Raw genomic sequence first — 15,379 nt, 5'->3', positions numbered from 1 at the left:
TCAATAAGTCCAGCCATAAACCCCGCCTGGTGCAGAGACATGAGGATTCACGTATGGACTGATCCCTCTTCGCGGTTGTGGTGATTGTTGCTGGCGGATAGCATTAGAGCTTCTTATAAGCATTCGTGGACAGTGGAACATGCTGACAAGTCGACGGCCAATGCTTGGTTCAATCTCGGTCCCATCTCGAGCAATCTTCACTTCTCGGTCCGCGTTCCAAGGATTGCGCAAGCCTTTTGTTCGGTAGAACGGAAGTCGGTCGGTTGATATCCACTTGATCTTAAAAGGCTTCCCAAAAGCTTGTGGTGTGCCAGGAGATATGTTGGCGGAATCATCACTTTCTCCAGATAGATCGGCCCTTTCGTCTCGTACAACTTGTTCTTCTGGAATCTTTTTCTCTGATTCTGCTTCCCAAAAGATTGTACCTCGTGCAGAGTCCTCTACAATCCGTCCTTTGGGAGCTGTTGAAGTTGCTTGTGTTGGTATCATAAGTGGAAGATCTGTCGGAGTCGGGACCAACACTTCGGGACTTGGTTGATATTCAACATCCGCAACTGAGTTGCCATCGATGGTAGTCTCCATTCTTGCGTATCCGAAATACTCACCTGACTTGTTGGCCGAGAATATCAGATACACATTTTCAGCAGCCTGAAACTTGGTAAGCCACATCTATTGTTGCATGCAGAGATCGTGTACTTACGTCAAATGCTTGGTTCAGGGCACTCTCATTATGAGCTTGTGTTGCCCAAACTTTACTGTGCACGCTTCGCTCCAAGTCGTCGACTGTCAAGCTCTTGACGACGAAAAACTTCTCTTTGACTTTCTCCGTGACCTCTGCCGCCGAGTGTGACGAGACTTTTGCTTCTCCGTCTGTCAGTGTACCGTCTTCCACGACGGGTGAAACCTCGCCATCTCCTTGATGGTCGAAGGGTGGCTTTGGGACAGATGCTGTGGCATTCGTTGATAAACTTCCATGGCGCAATTTGCAGATGAGTCGGACTCCTTGGAAGCGAGAGTCATGGAACCGGGACATAGCACCTGCGCAGCTTGTCTCGGATTTGTAGTTGACAAACGCACAGTTGCTTTTCACAATAAGGAAAACGCTCTCGATATCGTCTGTTGCGTACCGAGAAAAGTGATCCTTCAGATCTATGATGTGCGTGGCCGGTGGGAGATTGCCTACCCAAAGAGCATGGCCAGATTGTTTCGGCTTTCGTGGAAGGCCTCTCAAGACTGGTTTTTGTAAGAATGAGTTTGAACTCGATCTTCTCACTAGTCAATGTATTAGTCAGAGTAGATAAATACAGTAGGGGGCTAAGCAGCACCTATGGATTGAGATTGTGAATAGAGATTTGTTGGCCCAGGATGCGCAAGCGTGCTATCAAGCCGTAGCTGTGGCAAAGGATATCCACCAACTGTCCTAGAGTCATATGCACCTCCATACATAGTATTTTGCTGTCGCGGAAATTGTGAAGGCTGCATTTGATGTTGCTGCACCCTCCTGTTCTTATCCGACTTCTCGCTCGCCTTTTCCGAATTACAAACATCACCAACATCCTCAAAACACTTATATCTAATCCGAACAGTTTGTTGGTTATTTCGGGCTAGGAGGACCGTCTGCCGCGGTGAATAACGATGAAATCTACAACACCTTTATTGAGCCAAATCTGAGGAAGTCTGACTCTTCACTTGTACATGGAAATAATCGTAACCAAGAGTAGTATGATGATTGGAAATTTGTTTGTCCGTTGCTCTGTGCATCGGCCATGATCGACCTATTGTAGCCAACGCTGCTTACGCAAATAGTGAAGTGGGCTTCGCTCGTCCACTTGGGTATTCAAATCTTAGGAAAATTGCTTGTCGCGTAGAAAGTAATGACTCTGATGAGAGTTTTACGTCCTGGCTGACCTGGGTCATAGTATTGCTGGACTTGTACTCTCCTAAATATGTTGTGTAATAAACATTCTGGGGGTAATGCGCCGAGGTAACTCCTTCAGCGGACGTGCGCGAAAAATCTCCTCAACGAGAACACGAGCCTCTTCATAACGTTTGTCATCGGTATGTGCTATAGAGTAATCTCGACCGTCCCGTGAGTACGGGCGATATGACTAGTTTGGCTCACCGTAGCTCGGCATAAAAGACATTGCAATAGTATCTGTACGATGTTTGAACCAAATGGCCCGACATGGATACCGGACTCTTTCGGTCCAATATTTTCATGGTGTTGTTGACAAGACCCTACACACAGACGTATTCACGCTATAGGAGTATTAGTGCGCCGTACTCTCAAGTTGCTACCTTGTAGAGATTTGCACAGGGTTTTGATGTCCGCGTTGTTTGTTTCATTTGATGAAGAATCGGCTGTTCTAGATCGATGTGCTAGCGGTATATATAGAGAAGAGAACAGGAGCCATAGAATAGGAAGCAGAGACAATTTTGGGATCCATGAGCTGCACACCGAGGGGCAGGACACTCTCCTGCATCTAGACTTACGCCAAGCCTTCAACAGCATTTGCCTGGTTTAGCATCAACAGTTACTGTAAAAACTCTCGAGAGGCGCAACATGCGCTAGGATCGTTCAAACAAATTGGTTAATGGTACCAAGGATACTTCGGCCGGGGATTTTGGCATACGGATATTTTCCCACAATGTGCTTGGTCGTGAAAAGTCCCCAACCGGTGCTTTGGCGAGCCCTGCGAGGAGCGAAAAATCGGAGACTGCCCTTTGACTCTCCTCATGCTTGCTGACTATTTTATAAAACTAAGCTGATCTGAGTGAGAGGAATGTACCGAATGGATATGGCTGCAATGTAGTATACCTCACGCGATATAGTGATGCGAGACCTTTCCTATGGAAGGGCTCTTCCACAGCAAGAAGCCTGTGCAAGGCTGTGAGAGATGCAAGGAGAGATGCAAGGAGAGATCCGGGCGCAGTTGTGGTGATGGAATCCAATCCAATCCAATCATATCTGGATTTTTGTGGTAAGTTGTTCGCGAATTTCTATATTTTCCGCATATAGTACATATGGTAGAAATGCGGTGAAGCACGTTGCACGCAATGGGCGTATGCAGAAAGGTCGCCCGCGCATCATTGACAGGGAGCAAATTGTAACGCTCCATATTCAATTCTAGATGAATTTCAGCACAAGACCCTCCTAAGAACATAATGTAGAAGCCATTTGAGCATCGTAGAACTGAGTATGGCAAAATACGAAATACACATGATACATGCATAGATGCATAGATACTCATGAGGAATTCCTCCGCCTCAGACTTTCTGCTTGATACTTTGCCCAAATTTCACCCTTGCAATTAGCACAAAGCCCGCAGCTGTGAGGGCAAGCCAACCACCCCCCACACACCCAACCCCCGCACCACCCCCCCCGCCGGCCGCGACCCCCCCCCCCCCCCCCCCCCCCGCATATAATATAGCTGGTCGGTAGGGAACAACGGAAGTTGGAATGCCACTTTGGTCTCCTCCGTTGCTCTTTGTGTATGCCCCAACACGAACACCTGCTGCCTGGAGAAGGTAACCCGCAATTGGCGAGCCTAGAAGATATCCCCCTAATGGGAGCCACATTTCAGTCATGCGCAAAAGCAGAAGAAATTGAATAGCTTCTTGCTTACCTGTCCAACCTGTAATAGCCATACTCATTGCGATTGCTCCTTTGCTAGCCTGGTCATTGCCAATTCCAGAAGCTGTGCTCGTTACCACGACTGGATATACGGTAAAGAATGCACCATTCGCCAGCCCATTCAGCATTACGAACGTAATCAATGGTCCAAGTGAGCTCGAAAACGGCCAAATAGCCAACATGCTTGCGGCATTGAGGACCATGGCACACAATAACATGTTGACTGGTCCGATGATATCGGATCCATAACCTGCTAGCAAGCGGCCAACAGCGGTGCATGCGTTAAATCCAGCCACTAGCCAGGCACCGATCGAAGAGCTCAGACCTATAGTCTGGACAACAAGCGGGAGGAAGTAGGGCGGGACAAACAATGCGAACGTGCCGGTTGCGCCAGCAAGAAAGACAGCTACGAAAGGTAGATATCTAAACAGGGATAGGTCGACGAATGGAGCACGCCCAATTGAGACCCGTTCGCGAAGCAACCACGCAGCAGGTCCGCAAGTGGCTAGCATGCACATGCCAAGGATCCGAAAGGTCCATTGAATGCCGACTCTGTCATTTATTGCATCGATGCTGATACTGAGAACGGCCGCCCCAACGCCGCCCCAACGCCGCCGCCAAATTTCACCAGGCCGGATGCTAGACCAAGTCTTGCTGCAAAATATTACGTAGGGACGATGTTGGAAAGCGCGTAGCACAGACAAGCCCCTAGTCCAAAAAGAACGCCTGCTGTGCCAAATAGACCGCCCACATTAGAGACAGTGAAGCTCGCGAGAATCTCGGCACTAGCCAGAAGGACAACCCCTATTAAGGCGGTCGTGCGAGCGCCAAAGCTATGAATCAGACGTACACCGAAGAGTCCTAAGGAGACAACGATTGCGAGGCCAAGTGTACCGATAAAGGATACTGTCGACGTAGATGTTGTCCTCAAATCCGATCGCAGAAGGACGGCTTGAATTACACCCCAACTTGCCATAATGCCATTGAACCAGAAGGTCAGCACTGCACATCTTGTAACAACAACCCATCCGTATCCACCATCAGGGACAGCGCTGTCAACATCGGTACTATCGGGCGCCTCAAGATCCTGTTGAGACCGCTCAAGATTGTGTGTTGAGTGCGCCTCGTCGCTGTGGCGGTCTGTTGCTTGTCCTTGACTATGCTCACCCATCTCGTCGGAACTATGCGGCAATGTTGTACTAAGTTCAATTTGTGCTGGCATCGTATCTTGAACGCAAAGGGAGTTGTACTTGATTAGGCTGTGCAGTTTGTTGACCGGAGAGCCGGTAAATAGGTCAGGCAGGCCAGTGACGCAACGTCTCGGAGTTATCTCCAATCTGGCGATGTGACCTCATACAGTGCCGAGATGGTTTGACGGCCCTTGGCACCTGATTCTGTGATTGGTGGCTTGGTCCAGCGCTGGGTTTTGGAGTCGTCGTCATCCGCCCAGCCCTCGCGTGCATCACGCGATCTAAGAGTGCTATTCAAGGAGTGGCTTGAGCATGCGTAATAGCAGCATCAGCATGAGCACATAGATTTCTTCTTATTCGTGCTAACTTCTGCTTTAGGAACACGGCCCCTAAGTTGTGTGACTGTGTGGTTGTGTGACTGTGTGGTTGTGTGACTGTGTGGTTGTGTGACTGTGTGGTTGTGTGACTGTGTGGCTAGTTGTCTTGCTGGAGTCAGCACCACACCAGTATAGCTTACCCACAATCTCCAAGAACTAACTTTCTACCACAAAGCAGTTGGGACCCCATTTCTCCACATGCAGCTTTGACCGTGGCCTGGTCAATATCATTGTCTAGCTCCTCTCTCGTTGGGTAGCGTGAATGCTTAGCCGAGGAATTACGGCCATCCAGGAGCCTTCCAGCAGCAATCTACGCAAGAGACGCACCGACTAGTTCTTTATGCCGACCACCCAAGCGCCCGAGATTTGATGCTGTGCCATATAATACTGTAGGACGAAGCTGCCGCCTCGAGATTATCTCGCACTACCTCGTCCTTGACCCCGCAATGCTGCGCTGCAGCAGATCTCACACCGTTTGGACAGCTGGGCCAGGGTAAAGCACGTTGAAAAGCGGAGTTGACGAGCTACGGGCAAGCTTATTTCGTCAAAAGGTATTTCACAGGTATGTAATTATTGCTCTGCCATGTTACTTGCACTCTGAAATGCATGGTCAGGGTGGTATAATGTCACGGTAGGATACGAGAGGCAAATGCTCAGACCATTGTTTTCTTGTCTCATAACGATCACTCCGCATACCATGATGGATGCCCTCACAAGTTGGGCGGTTGAACATACGAGATCTCTCAGAGGGTGCGAGGGAGACCACGTTCGATTTCGATCTTCCTCTTCGTTGTCCCGGTCGAGCGATGGAAAACCACTGACCGTATTTTCCAATTCGGGACTGGATTGAGTTATGTCAAGAATGTGCGGGAAATGGCACCCCGGCGATCTGGCTTTGGCATTTCAGGCATGCTGCATATACTTTGACGGAATCTCGGTATGCTGCTCTGATGTTACCAGTTGTGTGCGTTCGCCAGTAATGCTTGCATTAATCCGGAACTTCTTCCACCAGAATCCTCCTTAGTGAGCTGCGGTGCAAGCTGAGGCAAGTGAACCAGGCCATGGCGGAAGAAAACTACCGTAGATCGTGCCCGGTTGTGGACAAGCTATGTTTACATCATGAGGTTGGTGGCTTTGCATCTCGATCTTGATGATCTTGAGCTGCCCGATTGGCATGCTCGAGGCTCGTTCGTGTTGTTCCTCGCTCAATTTCAGCGATGGCGGTCCTGCTGCATGGTGAATCTGAGGCATGGGGATGTCGCTGATAGGGCGAACACCATGCGCGGAGTTAGAAAGGGCATGGACCCCCTTTTTAACTTCGGTTGCATAACAACGGTTCTGACTTGTGTTCGTTGTCTTTGATGTGGTACGTTGAACAGCATGAATGGTGCCTGAAACCTGATAATTGTGCTCGCCTCAATTGTCCTTGACGAACCAAGGTCTTATTGTACCCTGTTACTTAAAGGACCAAATGCCCAACCAAACTCCCTTTCTTTTGTCCTCTCCGTATTACCATACTCTCATTAGGCTCAGTTGTTCTGCTTGAGACCAAGTACTGTGCACTAATCGTCGCTTGACTCCCTATCGAGCTTGTGGATTAAACCTCGCTGGCTTGAAACCTATTCACTCGCAAAAATGTACACGGTAGATCCCAGTCATCGCTGGAGCCCTGCTGTCGACTAGCTCACTCGCGATAGCTCACAATCTTGCCAAATGTGTCGGCCATCCCCCAGACTCCACTTCGGAGACAGGTCAACTGCACAATTTGCGAATGATCCACAAACAGGTTGACATCGATTCCAAATTCTCGAACATACCAATTGAATACCTCCGGGTCGGCGGCTTCGAACATAATCTTCTCCTGAGGCAGGTCGCGGAGAATCGCTTGTATCACATCCGTTCGCCAACTTTTCACATTCTCCGTGACCCCTTCGCTCTCGATCATTATTCTCTCCACTCCTGCCTCGATGAATTTCTTGCCTAGATTGATCACTTTGCTTGGATCCGACGTTCCTGTTGCTTCCAGATCTTCTGCAGCTGTGTCACCTCCTGCTCCGAATTGGATGCCTAACTCTGGTTTGGCCTTCATGCCCATGCTGTGTACCTTGTCCACCAACCGGAGCCAGTCCTCAGGTGGAAACGACAAGAATCCTGATGAGAGCTCAATCACGTCAAATCCAATATCCTTACATTTCCGCAAGTACCTCTCCACGACAGCATTCGAGTCAGGCTGGGTCAAGATGTGCTCCATCCAGCCACCAGTACTGACATACACATCATGCTGATGTGCTAGTTCGACAAGTTCTCGCACAGCCACCTCGGGCATCACTGAGAAGCTCCCTCCCGCAAACTTGAGCCCATCAACATGATATCCCATTGTTTCTAGAATATCTTGTAAATGGCGCTTCCCATATGCCGAATAATATGGTCCTCGAATTTCAGTCACCCCTTTGTTTCGAGGCTTGGGTGCCCGTGGATTGTGTCGAATAAATCCAAAGCCCTTCTCATTGTCTTGCAGTAGTGTTTGAATTTGCTTCTGGACCACGCTACTCGACAAAAGCCGAAGACGATCTTGCACAAGAGGTCGACGGGCTGGTCTGGATATTTTGGTGAGAGCGTTTACTGTATATTTTGCAGCCATCATGAACTATCCAAGATGATTTACTTTTATGAACTCGAATCGAAGCGGAGACCCTGCTTTTAGAGGTCGTTGTAAGCGCTCCAACGTCGCAATGGAGGGCCTGATATGCTCAGCATTAAGAAGTAAAGTAGACTAATCCTTATATCCTTTGACATCAGAGGTGATCGCGTCGGAATCATAATTCAATTTGGACTGGAAGTGGAATGCTGGTTGCAAATGATTGGTGAAATTACTGCCAGTAGTCATCTCCGGTATGATGTTTCAAATCCTCAAAGCTAGCTTATCTCACCACCACTATTTGACCAAGCCAAGCAAGGATTGGCCGAAATATATGACACCCATGCAGATCACCTACTGATATGCAAGGATTTCGCGTCGTCCCCTCACCTAAGCTCCAGAATTTGCGACGGTTACATCACCGGTGAGCAATCGCGAGCCAAGCATCTCTTGTCGCCATTATGCTGGATGTGATGTTCTGTGATTTTCCTTAGCAGATTATCTTCGCCACACGTACGGTTTTCCATGGGATATTGAGGTCACGGAACTCTTATCTCCACTGTTCAAGCACATGGAAATAATCTCAGACTGTTCATCGCAGAATGTCTCCAGCAGATCAAGGCAAGAATGCATCTTATTATCACTGTCGGCGTGCTCAACATCGGTAAAACCTTCGCTGTTGTCGCTTTTACCTGCTGCCGGAGTGAGAGTCATTAATCATACCTCTTTTCTGGGAGTCATTAAAGTCCTCCTTACCTACAACTTGCGCTCCTCCTGCGCTCATTATTAGCGACCAAGCCCGGGCAACTCTATCGTCACTTACCGTCTCATTTCCTCAGTTAAAGTATTAAATCTATACCTGACGCGCGGTTGAGGCAATACTTACGACGGTTAGGCGACGCACAAAGGTATTTACACATCTAAGGAGGAAGGGATGAGGCAGGACAAGAAACTCATTTAGAGCGTTCATAATGAAGAAACGTCTTTCCCTTTACGAATGCCATTCTTTCGGACCTAGCTTTCCCCCCGACTAGACTGTGACGTATGCGACTCCGTCTATTGCGCTTTATTGTTGTTACCAGATTTCTTGTCTCGACTACAGACATTGCAATCCACGGCCTTCAAAAGCTGGAAGCATCCGACCAGGATCTAGCTCGTGCTTGGCATTATAGATGAGAGAGAGTTTGAGAAGGTGGCGTGGTGCTAGACCTTGTGGCCGAATCACAGATGGCGACGTGTTGAACACGGTTGGAGTCGGAATTGTTGAAATCAAGGGTGATATGGGGTTCTTTCCCTTCTTGATGTTCGGGAAAAACTTGTAGAGAAGAGCCAAGACGTTGAACATTGCGTTTGATGGTTATCAAGTTATAGGTTGTATTATGAAGTGCAGAAGATGGCATCCATAGTGCTTTGATGGTTTTGTACTGCTCACATCACAACGTAATTGAAACATCGGAGGCAGCATCCGCTGAAACTTGTCATTTGTTACACTAATTAACTTCAGGCTGAGAATTGATTCGCAGAAGCCAAATTCCCCTACTAGCGCGAAAGAAAGAAAGAAGGACCTGCTGATGCTATTAGTCTCTTGAAGTAATAGTGATATATGATCATCGATCGTCAGCAGCCTTTTTGACGGATTTTCTACAAGGTTAAGTCGCAATATCAAGCCACCCTGGCTCGCTTGGGTTGCCCAATACACTAATAATTCGTGGGATGGAAACGTATTCCAAAGGTGCAGGTCAAGTCTGACGTCAGAGGCGCATACGGCGTAAGCGGATTCACACTCTTACCAATCAACGGTGGTGTAACACGGATTTCTGAAGCATAGTTATTTTCCAGAATTAAGCCTTCAGTGAAGGCCCTCCTCATCGTCTGTAGAGGGATATCAAGCCGCCATCTTGTTGGGCATACTGGCTGCGCAATCGAAAGTCGGCAGCTAGGTCATGGTATACAGATCTAATCGTCATCTATGTCGCTATCTTGTATTCTTATGTTTGCAATTCCCCGTAAGAATTTGTTACTGCAATCGAGCTCCTTTACTCAAACGCAAAACCCGGCCGGCTAAAATATCCGCTCCTACTACTCCACAAGCATTCTCGATTTTACGCATAACTTTGATTGGTTGGTTTTTCAGTCATGTCTGCGTACAGAAGAGCCTGAAGAGGAACGCACTATGCTTCACAGATGTAACTTCCAGTCTACCCCGAACAGATAGATGATCGGTATCTGATGATGGCCTACAATGAGAGGGACTACTAGTAACTCGGTGGCTTAAGATGATTCAAATGAAACCACAGCCGCTTATCAAACAATCAGCCACCACTTCTACTGCATCGGTCAGTGGGGTAGCGACCTTCGGATGAAAATTCCGAGCACAACGTGACGCATTATCAAGCTTATGCCACGGTCCGAACAATATGAAATCAGAGTGATGTAATACCATTCGCATTTCAAGGGAAATGGTGAATCGGCTTTCTTACATATGGAGAGTTTTCAATCCGGCTTTGCCCAGGAGGGCCAAAGCATAGTACTCCTCTAGGAAGAGCTGGCCAGTCGTGTAGAAGCCGATGCCATGGTTCTTCAATCGTCGTTGAATCGCATGCATGCGCTCGACAATCAACTTCATTGCGCTTTCCCAAGTCGAGCGCTCCGACTTTCCACGACGACGAACCATTGGATATTTTAAGCGATTCGGATGTTGCAGGGACTTCCACTGCTCTCATTTAGCTAAGGGCACGTTCTGTGCAGCCACGGCCATTACAGTCTTTTTCTAACTTACGCATATAGTCCTTTGGGCCCCCGCCGACCGTGATTGACTCTGTCACCCACCTGACCACGAACGGCGACCATTTTCCCACGAGGCCGCAGCCATTGCTGTAGAATGGATACGTTAGACCAGTCCCATGGGGAGCCCTTCGATACCGTACCTGCACGTCACGTCAGGGATGGAGAAGGACCCCCTGGATAAGCCAATGCTGTGCTTATGGCACTACCAATGCTACTTCCTAATCCTGCTCAATCGCCCCCTCATCCCCCACTAGCCCTTGGCAAGCCTGGTCCATTCTCCGATGTGATGTCCGCCCTTCGTACCCTTCATACGTTTTGCTAACCTGTTCTTTCCTGCGCACGTCACAAGAGCTTGTGACACATCAAAGCAACGATTTACTAGGCATTCAGCCAGGAGCCTTTTGCCTCCGCGCGTATGCGTATGATGACACGTGATCTCTGACGCAAGTCCACCGTAGCAATTATACCATCTAAATCCCACCTCCCCAGAATGTCAACCTCCCACCTTAAATTTGTATTGTAGACCGCTGAACAACCATATCACTCCAGCTCACAATTCTTAACCCTGCAGTCGCAGTATCCTCCACCTCTAGTTCTAACAATCGATCACAAATAGAAACGAAGGGTCTATTTCGCTCACGTATCCTTACCGGGGCGGGTCAACTCCATCCTTCCTACTGCAAACTTACTCAGACCAAATCCATATTCGATGGACGAACTTAACGACCCGAAAAGAGTCACTACTTACCAACAAAATCATATACCACGAGGATATATCTATCAGCAACATCCTTCTCCTCCACCGCACCCAAGACCCCAGCGACACAATGACGGTTACTCTTCAGCTCCCAAACCAACCCGAAGAGAACACAAGAATGGAATCTCTCGCATCTCAAAAAATTCACGGTCTATACTGATAGATGGCTTCATCGGGGCGGCAGGGGGAGGTGTAATAGGGTACCTGCTCTACCCAGGTCTGGGGGCTGTCGGTGGTACCCTGGCAGGCTGGGTAGCTGGCAAGGATTACGGTAAGCACAGAAAGTGGCGAGAAGAGAAGAGAGATCGAGACCAGGAGAGATGGGAGAGAAAATACGGCAGCGATCGGTCGAGGACTTCCAGTCGGGACAGATAATCCAACTCCAGCCCATAATCTTCCTACCTTCATTTTTAGTTGTCCTCTTACGTAGTTCTCTGACTCTCAAGGCTTATCCTACCTCTGAAACTTATATTGACCTGGGTTATGCCAAACACGAGGTACCCTTTCAAAATGACGCCAGTGTGTGCTTTAAGATTCGATAGTTACAAGAACATCCACTTCGCCCAAACTCCAACGGGTAGCGGTTGCTTTTGTAATCCTCACGACCCTCACATAATTCCACCCAAGAATTCAGAACGGCGTACGCGATCATGACATCTTTTGCATCGGTTCCGTATCATCGGTCACACCGTTCCCTGGAATCAACGACACCCGTTTTTGGCCCAAGATGATTATATGTTCCTTAGTTCCTTTGCTAGTGAAGATCGCCAGCAGCGAAGGGTTGATCAAGCTTGGCGCCTTGAGATCGAGATTGTTAGATCCACATCTCTCTGATGCAAAGTCGCTGAAGCGACTATGCTTGATTGACCATGTGACTATCACTCTATAAAGTAAATAATTCACCTCAAATGTTATTGGTGGTACAATCATGTGGGTGAGTAAGGATCTTATGGAACTTCACAAATGAGTTTATGCCCGTGCTATCAAAATTACGAGTGACACATACCTGCCTTTGCCTCCCAGCTCCTGAATATCTGTTTCCACATCAGACCTCGACGCTTCAGGCCAACTTGAACTGTATACTGGCTGTATACTAGCGCTCAACAATCACAATCAAGCATCTCTAAAAACCCATGCACAATGCTCGCTACCGAATACTCGCCCAGCCCCGCCAAAAAGGCCCACCAGGTCTATCAACTCGCCTCAGCCAAGCTCAACGGAGAAGCCTGTCGAAGAACACCTGACTTGGGCCGTCTGGTTGCTCACGCCACTATTATTGACAATATTCGTCGCTGGAGCCGAAGTACTGCCGGTTCGATAGATCAGGTTCTTGTAGAACCAGAGCCCGTTGAGGGCTCTGCCTCGGAGGAACGGATTGGCGAAGGTTACGATGTTGTTGGAGCCGCTGCTTTCGAATTTGAAAATAATATTGCAAAAGAATGGTCTGGCCATGCTCGCTCAACCGCAATGGTTAGCGAAATCTCCGCCCATGATGCCGAAGAGCAAAAGTTCAATCCTAAAAATCGCCCGGAACTAAAGAGACGGCTACCTCTACCACTATCCTGGACCTCCACATGCGATAATAAAAATCAAGCCTGGAGTCAAGATCGCCCAGTGATAGTTAGAGAACGAGCGGTGGAAGGCGAAGCTAAAGGTTGGGCACGATTTTAAAACCTCGGCAAAGTCGAGTTTATTGAATTTTCGATCATCCAGCGGTGCAGCTTTATGAGATAATGATCACGATCCACCAAATTGGCAACAAGTGAGAAGAATTAAGTGGCATTGGCTTCACTTCGAACTGGTCAACGCAAGTGCTGAACTGACCAAAATCGCGTTCCAATCACCGTGTCTGTAACCAATGCGCCCAGCATTCTGTTTAGGACGACTTGTAGGCAAGTTGGAACTCGATTCTTTCCTTGTGGGAGAGCCAGAATGAGAGGGAGATGAAAAGGCTTTGAAACATGGGCTCCTGGCTAACCACGGAAGGTTGAAGTAAAGCGAAGCACTGATTAAATCGACGGAGCACCGTAGGAAGCAGGTGGCTCTTTCCAGTACGATGGGAGTATTGGCAGCTCGAATCGCGTGGCGACGTGAGAATGTTTCATGTTCCATGACGATGTTGGGAAGGATTAATGTGTGATATGCGCAATTCGTTGTTGGTCATTCAAACCTTTATTTGAATTTATGGCCCCGCCGTGTTCCCATGAATAAGGCTTTCTCTGTCTGCCTTTTGCTCCCCGAATCCTTTCTTCTAGCTGGCGCAGATTATGACACAGCTACGGCCCTCTGAGACAGCTAAGCATTGATATACGGAGTTTACAACCAAAATCGAATTTAAACTGTATTTTAGCGGTTCACGGTGCGAGGATACAGTATGAACAAGTAGTAGGAGGGGCGAGGGGGACCCAGCCTTGCAGAATGCAAAGACATATAACTCTGTTCATCCGAAATGACCTCAGTTAGCTCCACGGGAAAGCAGGAGCCCACAGCCTTTACGTCAGGTTTTGGGGACCCTGAACCTCATTCGCTCGATCTGATTGGTGGTGCGCACTAAGGTCTAACTGAGCTAATCCTCTGAAGCGAATGTATTGGCATGGCAAGCCTCAGTGCTGATGCATGTACAGGCATGTACATGTTGGGCGAAAGGAAGACCTTTCCGGTCCTTAATTTCCATTCGTGGACATGACTAGTGTCGCCGAAGGCCGGATGAAATTTCCAGCACGGAGCGTTTAGTTACAACTGTATTATCATCATCAGCTGGTCAAAAGTGAAGAAGCAGGAGCTACCAGCATCAACCAAACTGATGAGTCATTGCTGAACAACTAGGTTCACGGGGCATGGTTGGAGGCGGAGATGAGGACGAAAGCTAATTCCGATTAAGCACTGCTGGAATCATTGAAGGCTCGCATATTTAGAGTGTTCTGTAATCGTTAGATGCCTTTGTCGATGGCAAAGAATCGTCTGACTACCTGCTTTGCTATTGGCAGATCTTAGTCCTAGACCGAGAGACTAACGATATGCGCACTAGTACCGCTTTATGACTTGGGGATTCTTTGACTTGACCTAGTTGTCACATGATAGATTTGCCGTAGTGTAGATCAGTAGCCCGTGCGTCAAGCGCCATTGGTGCATAAGGAAGAGTCAAAGAGCCGAGAACTGTAAACTCTAGAGATCCGGCTATCGTCGAGGAACTTCCGGGTGTTTTCTCCGTGCCGAGGTTGCTCAGGATTGGCTCGACGGATGGCTTATTGCATAGGGGTCCTTGCGCGGGGAAACTTCCAACAGGACTGCATCCGTATCGCGGGTATCGGGGCGGCAGCTTGGTTCTCGATTTTGCTCGCACAACATTTAAACGGAACTAGAACTATCATCCAGATAATCTATTGCAAACTCGATACTTCTGTAATATACTCAGTGTATCCGATTAAGGTCAAATTTTCGCTGGACACCGACGTAGGATCGTGAACATCTAGTTTTCAACAAATTTTTCGTTGGAAGAAAAGGTTCAGCCTACCGAGATCAGCGCACAATGTTGTTCTATTAGCCGCTGCCCCCTCTTTGACCAAATATTTGATTGGTGCAGGTAATGTCTGCCCTGATGCCTGCCTGAGTTGGCTAGCAGGCCTCGGGCGCTAAAATTACGAATTACTACGTTCTTGTCAAGCGCCTGCGACTGTGCGGATGTAGAGGGTTGCCTGCCAGAAGCCAACAAGGCTTTGGCACAATCCCCTTGAAGCAGTGCAAACCGAAATAGGAGTCTACATCTCAAACACGGCCTCTACGAAGTACGAAGGAGGCTGAAACTTGACGTGTCCCTGAATCAGCGCCCTGCTCATGCTGTCAAATAAAAGAGGGCTGAAGGTTATTGGTTTCTACTGAAAATGACGAATTATCACCAGAGCAAGATTGAGCGTAAGGGCATTTTACGATCTCCTCCGATACTCCTACTGACAGGTTGACGAGCCTCCAATCACGACATCAGATTTATCATAACCT

At 48.3% G+C, this 15,379-nt stretch overlaps 3 protein-coding genes across 3 annotated transcripts; 1 reads left to right on the top strand and 2 right to left on the bottom strand.

Moving 5' to 3' along the window:
• LTR84_011304 (uncharacterized protein) lies at window positions 1-4,856 on the bottom strand (the record flags this gene model as incomplete). The annotated part of the gene is made up of 4 exons (XM_064854837.1): window positions 1-648; window positions 701-1,272; window positions 3,627-4,273; window positions 4,303-4,856. 4 exons carry the CDS (start codon window positions 4,854-4,856, stop codon window positions 1-3), a joined length of 2,421 nt encoding a protein of 806 aa, XP_064700059.1.
• A 2,029-nt stretch (window positions 4,857-6,885) lies between these two features.
• On the bottom strand, window positions 6,886-7,842 carry LTR84_011303 (uncharacterized protein; the record flags this gene model as incomplete). Its single annotated transcript, XM_064854836.1, has 1 exon — window positions 6,886-7,842. The coding sequence occupies one exon, from the start codon at window positions 7,840-7,842 to the stop codon at window positions 6,886-6,888; it is 957 nt and encodes a 318-aa protein (XP_064700058.1).
• A 4,681-nt stretch (window positions 7,843-12,523) lies between these two features.
• On the top strand, window positions 12,524-13,054 carry LTR84_011302 (uncharacterized protein; the record flags this gene model as incomplete). Its single annotated transcript, XM_064854835.1, has 1 exon — window positions 12,524-13,054. The coding sequence occupies one exon, from the start codon at window positions 12,524-12,526 to the stop codon at window positions 13,052-13,054; it is 531 nt and encodes a 176-aa protein (XP_064700057.1).
• Window positions 13,055-15,379: the final 2,325 nt, after the last annotated feature.

Source organism: Exophiala bonariae (assembly GCF_035927105.1).
Source record: "Exophiala bonariae strain CCFEE 5792 chromosome Unknown scaffold_52, whole genome shotgun sequence".
NCBI lineage: Eukaryota > Fungi > Ascomycota > Eurotiomycetes > Chaetothyriales > Herpotrichiellaceae > Exophiala > Exophiala bonariae.
This window is presented reverse-complemented; position numbering and strand designations above follow the sequence as displayed.